The sequence below is a fragment of the Salmo salar genome, chromosome 06 (assembly GCF_965601325.2).
Source record: "Salmo salar chromosome 06, fSalSal1, whole genome shotgun sequence".
Classification (NCBI taxonomy): Eukaryota; Metazoa; Chordata; class Actinopteri; order Salmoniformes; family Salmonidae; genus Salmo; species Salmo salar.
This window is the reverse complement of record NC_138296.1, coordinates 62,555,732-62,570,094: the sequence shown is the minus strand read 5'-3', so window position 1 is coordinate 62,570,094 and position 14,363 is coordinate 62,555,732. Positions and strand designations below refer to the sequence as shown.

The 14,363-nt window shown below is 45.5% G+C and overlaps 1 protein-coding gene across 2 annotated transcripts in view; it reads left to right on the top strand.

Moving 5' to 3' along the window:
* LOC106607728 (5'-nucleotidase domain-containing protein 1-like) overlaps positions 1-14,363 on the top strand; it is a 55,707-nt gene that overhangs the window by 32,308 nt on the left and 9,036 nt on the right. For both annotated transcript variants that reach the window (XM_014204998.3, XM_014204997.3), the window contains exons 7-9: positions 3,979-4,153; positions 6,864-6,961; positions 13,758-13,879. In XM_014204998.3, coding sequence (XP_014060473.3) covers positions 3,979-4,153; positions 6,864-6,961; positions 13,758-13,879 — 395 coding nt within the window. The remainder of the gene's footprint in view (positions 1-3,978; positions 4,154-6,863; positions 6,962-13,757; positions 13,880-14,363) is intronic.

Sequence of the window (14,363 nt, the reverse complement as noted above, 5' to 3'; positions counted from 1 at the left end):
GGCCAATTGTGCGCCGCCCTATGGGACTCCCAATCACATCCGGTTGTGATTCAGCCTGGAATCGAACCAGGGTCTGTAGGGACGCCTCTAGCATTGAGATGCAGTGCCTTCGACCGCTACGCCACTCGGGAGATCTAGGATCAGCTTCCCCTCCCATCATCCTAACCTTAGGCATAGTGGGGAAGATGCAAAACTGACCCAAGATCAGCGTCTAGGGGCAACTTCACCCTACTCCCACGCTATGCAGCTAGCTGTTTATCCATGAGCCTCTGGTGTTTGTAGCTTATGATGACCTCTGGTGAGGTGAGGCCTGTGTTGCCTTGAGGGAGTGGAGAAGAGGGTGAGTGGGTGTGAGTGTGCTCGCCTATCCCTGCTGGCTGTAGTTTGGGCACTCTGACCTTTCCTCCCTAAGTGCTCCTCCCATCTCCTCTCTGCCAGGATAAACTCCTGGCCTGATGAATACACGCCCTACTCTTCTGCACCCGGGATGTTTCCCTAAGCCTTCTTTTCTCCTACTCGTGAAAAAAAGCAACGCCACTTCTCACGTATTGGCCCGCATTTTACCGCCCCACAGCAAATTCAACTATGTCCGGTTTCAGTAAACTTGCATATGTGTCAATGTTCATTTTCCATTTGGCCTTAAACTCGTCGTATTCACAGGAGACAATCAAATGCATTCCCGTTAGGGTACTTCTATGCGACATGTTCCACGGATTCCTCTTCTCAGACAAAGTAGTAGAAAAGCGTGTGTTGCCGTGCTGTATCAAATGACTCCCTCACATTATAAAGTATTCATTGCTTTTGATGCTGCATTCATCAGGCTTTTTTTTTCAGTACGGCAGGTCAACTGGGATGGTTTGACTGAGATCAGAGCAGGGTACCATATTTAACTCTGGCCTAATATCTTGGGCGCAGCAGGGGATCTTTGAAGAGCAGGCTGCCCGTACCGCTGTCTCTCTGTGGGGGTGGGAGATGACCCGCACATCCCCCTAACCGCCTGCTGCTTCCTGTCACATGGCCCAGGGAGTGGGTGTCCCAGACAGTCCTAGTGCCGTTGTACTAATCGGTTTCCCCCGTCCACTCTGTGTCTCATTCTACATGAGCTAGTCCTTTCCTTCATTCCAGTCAGACCAGTCAGCGTCAGAGTGTCTCAGGACAGTGTCTCATTATCCTGGGAAGACTTAGGCTGCATCACACATGGTCCCCTATTCCCTTTGCAGTGCACTACTTTTGATTTTTTGATCAGGGCCCATAGGGCTCCGGTCAAAAGAAGTGCCCTATATAAGGAACAGGGTGGCATTTGGGATGCATACGAAGTGTGTCCGTGGCTTATTATTCTCTAATGAAAACCATAGACTGGCTGAGAGCCTTTGAACTTCAAACAGACAATCCACTGGGTTAAAAGGGGAGTGTGTCTGTCTTCTGGCCTGGCCTGCCAGGATGTCAAACAGCCGTGTTGAATATTATTCCTCCACTTGGTCAGGGCTGTCTGCCAAATGACTTTTGTAATACTCCAACCTTTACGTGGAAATTCGAACGAGCGGAAGATCATCACTTAAACGTTACTCACTCAAGTTGTTGTTTATGAGAAAAATAGATGCTCTGTGTCTCTATGATTGTTTCACAAAGTCTTAGAGGAAGACCGCTTTTTAGAAAGAGAGAGCGGGTTTGCTAATGTTCAACACTCGTCGTTGAATTGTTGTCGTGAAATTGCTTTGCTCTCCGTCCAGGCATGCTTACCTTGTGTGTGTGTGTGTGTGTGTGTGTGTGTGTGTGTGTGTGTGTGTGTGTGTGTGTGTGTTTGGGTTTGCTGAGTTAAGCAGAATTTCTGTTCCTCAAATGAACAATAAAGTATCTATTCTCAAGTACTAGCTACTACAGTGCATTCAGAAAGTATTCAGAGGCCTTGACTTTTTCCACATTTTGTTATGTCACAACCTTATTCTAAAATTGATTAAATCGTTTTTTTTCTCTTCTCATCAATCTACACACAATACCCCATAATGACTAAGCAAAAACAGTTTTTTTCTTTTGACATTTTATTTAAGAAAATAAAAAACGGAAATATAACATTTACATAAGTATTCAGACCCTTTGCTATGAGACTCGAAATTGAACTCAGGTGCATCCTGTTTCCACTGATCATCCTTGAGATGTTTCTACACGCTTGGTTGGAGTCCGCCTGTAGTAAATTCAATTGATTGGACATGATTTGAAAAGGCACACACCTGTCTATATAAGGTCCCACAGTTGACAGTGCATGTCAGAGCAAAAGCCAAGCCATGAGTTCAAAGGAATTGTCCGTAGTGCTCCGAGAGAGGATTGTGTCGAGGCACAGATCTGGGGAAGGGTACCAAACAATTTCTGCAGCATTGAAGGTCCCCAAGAACACAGTGGCCTCCATCATTCTTAATTGAAAAAAGTTTAGAACCACCAAGACTCTTCGTAGAGCTGGCTTCACAGCCAAACTGAGCAATCAGGGGAGAAGGGCATTGGTCAGTGAGGTCACTCTCACAGAGCTCCAGAGTTCCTCCGTAGAGATAGGAGAACCTTCCAGAAGGACAACATTCTCTGCAGCACGCCACCAATCAGGACTATTCAAGAGTGGCCAGACGGAAGCCACTCCTCAGTAAAAGGCACATGACAGCCTGCTTTGAGTTTGCCAAAAGGCACCTAAAGGACTCTCAGACCATGAGAAACAACATTCTCTGGTCTGATGAAACCAAGATGGAACTCTTTGGCCTGAATGCCAGGCATCACGTCTGGAGGAAACCTGGCACCATACCTACGGTGAATCATGGTGATGGCAGCATCATGCTGTGGGGATGTTTTTCAGTGGTAGGGATTGGGAGACTAGTCAGGATCGAGGGAAATATGAACAAAGCAAAGTACAGCGAGACTCTTGATGAAAACCTGCTCCAGAACGCTCAGAAACTTGATCTCCACTATAAAAAGCATCTAGACATTATCTCACATTTCTTTGAGACTAACATGTAGTTTTCAACAGCGGAGATTTGTATACACCTTGCTGTCTGTCTCTCCGACATTTGCAACATTGATTAAATATAAAAATTTGATCTCCAGCTGTCCCATAGTAATGAACATCTCAGGACGGGAGACAGACAGGCAGCATTTCTCAGCCAGTTGAAATCATGAATCAGCTGGCATCATTTTTATGGATATATATACAAAGAAATGTCAATTGAAAAAAAGGAAAAAGGAAACGAAGTGCAGCTAGTTTCCAGTCTTTCCAGCTTCAGCTTGAAGTGATTGTGTTAGCTGTGTTGTTGGCTAGCTCCTCTGAACAACAGTGTCCTGACGAGAGAGCGCATTTTCTATGCCAGGCGAAATCGCGCCTCATTAGCTCATTGTTATGGATTTATCCAAATAAATGTCACTAGAAAACAGCTTATGCAAAGGCAGCTACTTTGTTGTTATTCTGGCTGCACTGTTTGACGTGACTAAATTAGTCGTAGTTGGCTAACTAGCAAGCAAGTGACAACATTTACAACGAACAACTGGGTTGCGTCTCTGGCAACCGAACCGATAAAACGAACGACCGGCCGGCTTGGGTAGCAACCCTAGATTTGTGTCGGGACTATATCTTGTGGAAGGACGAAATAGTATGAATAAATTCATCAAAACAACATTTTTAATGAAAATATCAATCATTATTATTATTATTATTATTATTATTATTATTATTTGAATATGTTAGTAACCCTTTGTATAAAAATGATAATGCCCTCGAAGCCGGTGTTTGGAGGATATATTGGCACAGTTTGCCGGCCCTCAACCCGTGCCATATATCTTCCAAACACAGGCTTTGAGGGCATTATCACTTAAATAATGCCCGCTCTAGAATGCCCTTCAAGCCAATCAGAAAGGAGTATTCAACAATGCCATGGTATGTGAAGTTATTGCATGTGCATGTTCAGCAAGGTTAGATATGTTTTTTTCTGTTTGCCTGTCCCTCAGAGGATGCAGGATGGTACTTCCCCAGTGTAAAGAGGGACCCTGGCCGTTACCTGCAGCCCTGCTCAGAGTCCGTCAAGACCTGGCTGAGGAGCATGAAGAGTGCTGGGAAGGTCCTCCTGCTGATCACCAGCTCTCACAGTGACTATTGCAGGCTCATCTGTGACCACATCCTGGGGTGAGTTAGTAGAGGGAATAGGTCTGGAGACCAGACCAGAGACCACACACTGCACTGACTGCACCCAGCCAGGTCCTAGGGCCCAGGACAAGACCCAGTCTGCCTGTCTTCGGCACCGTGTACCAACACTGCTTTTGACCAAATGACACACTAGTCCCTATATAATGCACTACTTTTTGACCAGGGCTTTTAGGGCTTTGGTCAAAAATGGTGTAGGGTGCCATTTGGGATACACAGCATAAAACACACCTCACTGGGGCCAGGCACTAACCAAACTGGTTGAGCCCCAATATGGGAGAGAATACCAGTCGGGGCTAAAGTACAGACTTTTTTTTATGGTTTTATGATGAGCCCCGACTGGTTTCAGCCCTACTGGCTCTTCTCCCGCAACCCACATTGCGTACAGCTCCCACATGCCTCTATCCGTCATTCCTTCAGTCACCCCCAGTTTTATATGGCTGTCTTGGGTTACAATCACCATCACACACCACTCGCACCCTGGTCAGCTAGCCCGCTGACCAGCACACCCTCTCACCACTGTGCACTGTCAACTCTCATTCCCACTCAGCCCAGCAGAAATAAAACAGCACATTAAACTAGTAAGTCTTCCTATAACTTCGCCTGACCATATGCAATGGTGATGTTTGTCCTAGCCGGCTCTCCATAGACTCATTATTACTAGCCAGCTGTGGGCTGACCTAGACCAGAGGACTGGACTGTGTCAGTATCACTGGTGCCTCTCCCTCTGCAGTGTACACCATGTGGTCTAGGGTTATTATTCTAGCCTAAACCCTCTTACACACTCGGTCAGGAGGCAAGAGGACGACTCGCGGAAAGCAGACTGGTGCTGTGGCTGAATATAATGCCTTCAAGAAGTGTCTCTGCCCATTATCTAAACAGATACAACAGCTAACAGACACACTGACACGTCACCAGTATTACTTCACAGTGGAGAACTTGATCATGAGTATTAATCCATCCAAGGCCATAGCCTAGCTAAAGTAAGATTTGATGCCCATCTGGTAAGAAACCAACCACACAGATGATCTATTCTTCTGCTCCACTCTGCTAGTATAGCTGACCGTTATGGAGAGTTGGACTCAGGGGAGAGAGGGGCGGCGGGGGCTGAAAGTCAACCGTTTGTTCTGAATGTCTACTAGGTCTCCAGGGACCTCTATGGCCCAGACTTTCCCCCACAGCCATTTCCTGTCAAACAGCCTGGCCTGGCTCGGCCCAGTCTCTGTTGTTCCTCCCCCCCCGTCTCTCCTCCACTGTTTCACTGGCCGCCCCCTTTCCTCCTCGCGACCTTTAACCCTCCGACATATGTCACCTCCCAAGGAGCCGCCACGTCAGGTGGGAGCCCGACTGTGTGTGTGCAATATAGTGTGTTCAGAGAATCAGTTTACAAGGCCTGAGGACGCCTGATTTATGTTGTGGTAACTGAGGCGAGGAAATCGCGCAGGCTGCGTCTTGTCCGTGTGGTAGCTCTGGGATAAGCTTTGCTTTGTTCTGCTGTACGGGCTGGCCTGCATGCTAATCCTCCTGTGTGTTGTGTTGTTGTCTACAGTAGCTGTTGTGGTAGGACAATGTTCTGGCTTCACAGTCAACAGACTCAGACGTGTGACTCTTTCTCCTGCAGCCCCAGGCTGGAGTCTATGAACTATATGGATTTCAACACCTCCATAATGCATAGGCACTCCCCAATTAAGAATGCCCTTTCTCCTGATCTGACTTCTGTTTTCTGTCAGGAAGAACAACTCATTTCTCCTGCCCTCTTAAAAGCCCACGCTTCTCTCAGTAGAGCAGTCTGGCAACTGTAGCCCTGCGGGCTGTGGGCCAGGGACAGAGGGCAGTCAGAAGTGTCACAACAAGACCAGGGCTGCCAGTCAGGCCCCTACCACCCAGGACCCATGGTCTGCTCCAGGAGTATCTAGGTGACTCCTTGGCATGGCCAGCCTTGGGACACAGCAAGATGAAACCATAAGTCTACAACAGATATTTTTATACTTCCCTGCTATGCCTTTTGCTGGCTAGAATAGGATGTAGCGATAATGTTATGCTATGTCAGGAATATGTTTGACTAGCTCCTAAGGCTGTAACTCTGAGACTGATGAGGTCCTGCATGTCTAAGGCCTAGCTTTAGAATGATGAGGCTTATATCAGAAGGCAGTGCTCTGAATGATCCTGGGCTTTGCCTCAGCTCAAGGTTGCCATCTACCCACGTAGGGCTGCAGTGAGAGGTCTCTCTCAAAGTGTAACCCCAGTCAGCCCTAGCCAGGCCGGAACAGCAAACACCAATCCACCCAGCCGCATGGCTCTGATCTGGAGAAGAGCTCCAGATAAAGGAGACCGGATGCAACCCTGGTCTGTATGTCTGCTAGCTAGTGCTTGGAGCTGGACGCTGATGCTAACCTAGTGTTAATAATCACTATGAGTGTATGTGTTTGTCTTTTTTGGTCTGTTTTGAGTTTATTTCTCTTGGGGAAATGTTGATATTGTTCCCTAACATTTCCCTCCGTACCCTTTCCATAAATGCACTGTTTATGGTTGACTGTTTTTCATCAACTCCCTAATGTTTAGTTCAAGCAATGTTTTTTTAATTTTCTTGTGCTAAACAAATCCAGTGGGATGGAGTCTGAACTTTGACCTTACACTAAGCCTGTATTTGTTTGTAATAATCAGATGGATTGTTTCTCATTGGTTATTGCAGAAAGGACTGGGAGGAGCTGTTTGACATCATCATCACCAACGCCTTGAAGCCTGGGTTCTTCTCCCTGGTGCCCCAACAGAGACCCTTCAGGACTCTGGGTGAGTTCCTGCCGGCCTGCCTATCTGTATGTCTGCCTTTTCACACAAGATACCCGATGTACAGTACACTTCACACCAACACTAAGCACTGTGGAACAGCCCTTTGCCTTCATCAAAAAGAGCATTGCAGGGCTGTAGATTTTACACCCCAATGGGATCTCAGGATGGTGATTACTGAAACTTATCGTGGGGAACAGGTCTCAGGTTGGACTCAGTCAGGATTGTTAGTCAGGATTGTTAGTTGGACTCCATCAGGATTGGCAGTCAGGATTGTTAGTCTCCATTGAGTGATGTTAACACACCAGGTTCCCAGTATCCAACAGTCAGAAGATAAAGCTGTGTTGAGATAAAATACTAGTTCTTCCAGCTAGCATGGAGATGAGTCTTCAGACGTTTAAGGATTTTTTAAATATTTCTTTTTATTTAACCTTTATTTAACTAGGCAAGTCAGTTAAGAACAAATTCTTATTTTTAATGACAGCCTACCTCGGCCAGACCCTCCCCTAACCCGGACGACGCTGGGCCAGTTGTGCGCCGTCCTATGGGACTCCCGATCACGGCCGGTTGTGATACAGTCCAGGATCGAACCAGGGTCTGCAGTGACGCCTCTAGCACTGAGATGAAGTGCCTTAGACCGCTGCGCCACTCTGGATAATTAGGAGTACGAAACTAGGGTATTTGGTGCAGTTTCCTGTTGCAGGATCACTTTTCTGATTCTGATAAAATCAGAATACTTGTGGAGTTGGAATCCAGAAAAAAAATCCATGCATTTAATACTCTCTCAAAACCCAAGCGTCAAATCACTACTGAAACCAGTAGGATAAACTAGCATCAAGACAGGTGGTGAACATCAAACTACAGATGTAGGATCTTAATTTGAGCCAGTTTGCTACAGCAGGAAAATAATCCTGCAGCGACAGAAAAAGTGAATTATTTTGTGATTTGTAATTTATGGACATTTTTGTAGGGGAAAGTCAAGTCTGAAATTCCAATATGGGAATTACAAACTTCAGAAGCCTTTTTAAACCTCAAAATACACTACAAGTTTAAATGTACTGCATTGCAGAAAAGTGATCCTGCAACAGGGTGATCAAATTAAGATCCGACATCTTTTTGTTCATATTAGCTGTCAGTATTTCTAATATGATCTGTGATCCACACATGGTCCCAGTTTTCCTGCTCAGGCAACTGATATTTAATCCCGATCGGTTCCTGAAGGTGTGCACCGGCTCTGGAATGCTCCCCCATCTGGACTGCGTTCCTGCCAGGAATAACACTGGAGGGAAGCATTATGTGTGAAACACAATGACCCAGCCGCTCAAATATTCACTCCTCCTCCAGCCCTCGCCACGTTGGCAGATATAGCCTCAGTCAGTGGCTGGTTCTATTCCATACTGAAGAAATATTTGATTCGATTTTCTTATTTCATCCATACAGAGATATTGGCCTCTGGGATATAACATCACTGTTGTGCACTACTTATGTGCCTCTATTGTAATGTTCTAAGTGTTGCTATAGTGATGCTGTTAAGTTGATCAGATAAAGCTGAGTTGACAAGGTCAGTCTAAGTTCAGGAGGAAAAGGCTAGTTTACTATCAGAAGGTCGAAATCTTGTCAACATATACCGTGGGGGCCGAAATGATTGACACCCTTGATAAAAATGAGAAAAAAGGACGGTATAAAATAAATAATTAAAATACTGAGCTATATTGTATGCTCCAAAGAAATGAGGAAACTATATTATTTTATACTAATACAATTGACAAGAGAAAGACATTTTGTTTAACAAGTAATATTTTTTTCTCTCAAAAAGGTAAGGGTCAAAATGATTGACACCCCTGTTTTCAATATCTTTTAATACAGTACTTTACCTTGCAAAGATAACGGCACTGAGACTTTTTCTAAAATGTTTTATGAGATGGAGAACACTATGGGAGGGATCTAGATCATTCCTCCATACATAATCCTTCCAGATCCTTGATATCCTTTGTCTGCGCTTATGGACTGTCCTCTTCAATTCAAACCACAGGTTTTCAATGGGTTCGGAGACTGAGATGTCCATTGCAAAATGTTGATTTTGTGGCCAATTAACCATTTCTTTGTGGATGTGTGCCTGGAGTTATTGTCTTGCTGGAAGATACACTTGAAAACGGGTGAAAAAAAATAATATATACTTGTATTTATTGTTGAACAAAATCTCTTTCTCCGAGCAATTGTATTAGTATAAAATAATATAATTTCCCCAAAAACTTTACCATACAATATAGGTCAGTATTTGAATTCTTTATTTTATAGTTTTTTGCTGATCTTTATCAAGGGTGTCAATCATTTCGGACCCCACTGTATGTATATATAGTCCAGTTTAATTTGTTGACATTTGGACACCTACTCTTTCCATGACATAGTAGACTGACCAGGTGAATCCAGGTGAAAGCTATGATCCCTTATTGATGTCACTTGTTAAATCAGTGTAGATGAAGGGGAGGAGACAGGTTAAAGAAGGATTTTTAAGCCTTGAGACAATTGAGACATGGATTGTGCATGTGTGTCATTCAGAGGGTGAATGGGCAAAACAACAAGAACTGCAACACTGCTGAGTTTTTAACACTCAACAGTTTCCTGTTTGTATCAACAATGGTCCACCGCCCAAAGGACATCCAGCCAACTTGACACAGCTGTGGGAAGCATTGGAGTCAACAAAGCCAGCATCCCTGTGGAACGCTTTCGACACCTTGTAGAGTCCATGCCCTGACGAATTGAGGATGTTCTGAGGGCAAAAGGGGTTTCAACTCAATATTAGGAAGGCGTTCCTAATGTTTTGTACACTCAGTGTATGTGTGCAGTTTTATGTCCAGCAATATTCAAGAAGTTATAGATTATTTTAAAGCTCACTAATTCTGGACCTACCTAAAAAAAATCAGCCTTATTTGATGGAGTGGCTCAAATACTGTATGTGTGTCATTGAATGGGTTCCTACACAGGACAGGAGTAGCTACATTATATAATTCATAAGAGCCCAGTTCCTGCCAGGTACTGTATTAGACTGAGAAGTTTTATAAATCAATCCTTTTACTTTGGCTGCTAGCATCAGATTCCTCCCAGCCTCTTATTAAGCGTGGGCTGCGTCCCACACAGCACCCTATTCTCTGTATAGTGCACCACTTTTGAACAGAACCCTATGGGCCCTGGTCAAAAGCAGTGTACTATATAGGCAGTAGGGTGCCATTTGAGACGTACAGTGAAAACGCCACAGGATTTCACATCCTGATAGGTGACCGGTATTCTTTGTGGGCGTGCGCAAGTGTGTTTCTGTGCTCAGTTTTTCTGGGGTTCCAGAGACCACATACTTCTCATTCCACTTTCTCTTAAGGTCCCTGCATCCTCACAGCTGTTACTGTGTTTGTGTGTGCGTGTGTGTGTGTGTGTGTGTGCGCGTGTGTGCGCGTGACTGAATCGCACAAACTAAAGTCTGTGCTTTGTCTCTCTCTTCTGCCACAATATTTATAGCATATTTAACCTTAGCGTGAACCTGGTGCAGCCCACTCTGTCAAGGACTGTCTTTTTCTAAAAAAAGAAGGTAGAGGTTGTCTTGCTGCCGGTCTTAAGCGCCCATCAGTCTCATAAAGACTGTTTTCTTCTCCTGTCCAGAAGTGCAGTCACCCACTTCAAAGTGTAGGGTTCCTAAAAGCTGGGCAGAAAAGGGTATACTTAAGCAATAAGGTCCGAGGAGGTGTGGTATATGGTCAGTATACCACAGCTAAGGGCTGTTCTTATGCACGACGCAACACCAAGTGCCTGGACACAGCCCTTAGCCGTGGTATATTGGTCACATATAACAAACCCCCGAGGTGCCTTATTAGTATTATAAACTGGTTACCCACGTAATTAGAGCAGTAAAAAATACATGTTTTGTCATACCCGTGGTATACGGTCTGATATACCATGGCTGTCAGCCAATCAGCATTCAGGGCTCGACCCACCCAGTTTATAATGTATTAAACTTAGCAAAAAAATAAACGTCCTCTCACTGTCAACTGCATTTATTTTCAGCAACTTAACATGTGTAAATATTTGTATGAACATAACAAGATTCAACAACTGAGACATAAACTGAACAAGTTCCACAGACATGTGACTAACAGAAATGGAATAATGTGTCCCTGAACAAAGGGGGGGGTCAAAATCAAAAGTAACAGTCAGTATCTGGTGTGGCCACAAGCTGCATTAAGTACTGCAGTGCATCTCCTCCTCATGGACTGCACCAGATTTGCCAGTTCTTGCTGTGAGATGTTACCCCACTCTTCCACCAAGGCACCTGCAAGTTTCCGGACATTTCTGGGGGGAATGGCCCTAGCCCTCACCTTCCGATCTAACAGGTGCCAGACATGCTCAATGGGATTGAGATCCGGGCTCTTCGCTGGCCATGGCAGAACACTGACATTCCTGTCTTGCAGGAAATCACGCACAGAACGAGCAGTATGGCTGGTGGCATTGTCATGCTGGAGGGTCATGTCAGGATGAGCCTGCAGGAAGGGTACCACATGAGGGAGGAGGATGTCTTCCCTGTAATGCACAGTGTTGAGATTGCCTGCAATGACAACAAGCTCAGTCCGATGATGCTGTGACACACCGCCCCAGACCACGACGGACCCTCCACCTTCAAATCGATCCCGCTCCAGAGTACAGGCCTCGGTGTAATGCTCATTCCTTCGACGATGAACGCGAATTTGACCATCACCCCTGGTGAGATAAAACCGTGACTCCTCAGTGAAGAGTACTTTTTGCCAGTCCTGTCTGGTCCAGCGACGGTGGGTTTGTGCCCATAGACAACGTTGTTGCCAGTGATGTCTGGTGAGGACCTGCCTTACAGCAGGCCTACAAGCCCTCAGTCCAGCCTCTCTCAGCCTATTGTGGACAGTCTGAGCACTGATGGAGGGATTGTGCGTTCCTGGTGTAACTCGGGCAGTTGTTGTTGCCATCCTGTACCTGTCCCGCAGGTGTGATGTTCGGATGTACCGATCCTGTGCAGGTGTTGTTGTGGTCTGCCACTGCGAGGACGATCAGTTGTCCGTCCTGCGATCAGCTGTCCGTCCTGTCTCCCTGTAGCTCTGTCTTAGGCGTCTCACAGTACGAAAATTGCAATTTATTGCCCTGGCCACATCTGCAGTCCTCATGCCTCCTTGCAGCATGCCTAAGGCACGTTCACGCAAATGAGCAGGGACCCTGGGCATCTTTCTTTTGGTGTTTTTCAGAGTCAGTAGAAAGGCCTCTTTAGTGTCCTAAGTTTTCATAACTGTGACCTTAATTTCCTACCGTCTGTAAGCTGTTAGTGTCTTAACGATTGTTCCACAGGTGCATGTTCATTAATTGTTTATGGCTCATTGTTTAACAGTGTTTAAACCCTTTACAGTGAAGATCTGTGAAGTTATTACGAATTATCTTTGAAAGACGGGGTCCTGAAAAAGGGACATTTCTTTTTTTGCTGAGTTTATTTACTCAATGGAGATTCCAGCAGCCCTAAACCCTTGCTGTTTAACTGAGTTCTGTTTTCAGCTAAACATTAGATTTGTTTTCGAGGAACTTGCTGTTACCTCCAGCCTTGCAGTTTCTAGAGTGTGTGTAATGCTCTAGAAGTTGTGTGGTGGTTTACATTCCAACCGCTCTCTATCTTGTTTTGGCTATCTTCCAATGCCCCCTTGCTCAAACTGAAGCAGACTGGGGTTATTGCTAAGCAGCAGCCCAACAGCCAAAACCAAAACCCCTCCAATCAACTAGGAATGACTAAGTGAAAAGTATTTGGCTGTTGTTGAGCATCAAGACCTAAACCATGTACCTGAAGTCTGGAAAGAGTGTTATTTATGAACTGTAAATACTTCCATGAGGTCATTGACACACTTTCTTGTACTGTATGATGTGTGACTTCTGTGACTGAGTGCCTGAAAAATAGTTTTTTTTGGGGGGGAAGGGGGTAGTCCTTTGGAAGTGTTCGTCTTCACTGAGAAGCTGACACATTGCCTGGTGGCTGAGGGTCTTTCCTAAATGGCACCCTATTCCCTATATAGTGCAGTACTTTGAACAGAGCCCTTATCAAAAGTGGTGCACTACAGAGGGAATAGGGTGCCATTTTGGGACGCACTTTGAGACGCAGCTACACCGGGCCAGACTGAGCCACTGCACCCACAGAGGTATGAGAGGAGGAAGCAGGCTAGCCTTCTTGGGCGTGTCCCAAAGGGCACCATATTCTGTATATAGTGCACTACTTTTGACCAGGGCCATCTTAATTACTTCATTAGTGTGCTAATACCGCGCCATTGGGGGCGCAGCCCATGACTCTGTTTTGACTCCGAGAACTGTTTTTCTCTTGCTGTGCTGATGTAATGGCCGCTGTACTCTGTGTATCAGCAGCAGCAAAGCTAAGAGCAGATCTTCGAAGGAAATAGATATCTAGCCTTAGACCACATGCTGAGACCTAAATATGAACTGTTTAGGAAACATACTCATGGAAGTAGCTCCAAATAGGCTCATTTCCCCTGTGAAAAAATCGCCCTTTTCAATTATGTATTTTTATCCCTCACAAGAGTACTGTATATTGAACTATGGAAATATCCACATTGTTAGAATCCATTTTGCCCTGTTTTAATTGTTTGTTGGCCCAGCCAATGTTGAGTAATGTGGCGGTGAGGCTTTGAGGTGTGGTTGTGTGTTGAGCGGTGTGGTCGTGTATGTTCGTGTCATTGAGCGGTGTGGTCAAACCGTGTGGTGACCCTGTGGTAAGGTTGCTCACTTTGTCTTGCAGTGAATGATGTGGAGGAGAGTGAAGGGCTGCCGTCCCTGGACAAGCCTGGCTGGTACTCTCAAGGAAACTGGCCCCACCTCCACCAGCTGCTCAAAACCATGACTGGGAAACCTGAGCCCAAGGTTAGATTTGTTGATTCATTGATTGTTTGTTTGATGGGTTAATTGATTATTTTCTTGTCCTTACAGAGGAAGTTATGCTCATCTGTTGAAGTAACTAGCAAACGTAATACATGTATCCAAATAACCATCACTTCCATACTATCCTGGGATCTGTCTCTCAATGTTTATCCACAGGACAGTGAGCTTCCGTTCCTGGCAAACGCACAGAGATCAGACGTCCTATATAAATCAGCTCAGGGAGATTTGCACCGGTGTGACGAAGAGGGAAACATGGCCGCGTACACAGCCTATACGATCTCTGGCAGGCAGCTAGCTCGCCTGACTCTGAGACTCTGTTTGTGCTCTGTCTCAGCTCTTGAGGAAAGGCCCCGGCAACAGCTGTGTCAAACCCCTTCGAGTGTACCCAGGCATGCTCATCATCATCATCCACGTCCTCAGCCTCTCCTTCCTCTCCCGCCTCCAAACATCCACCCCTCCGACCCAG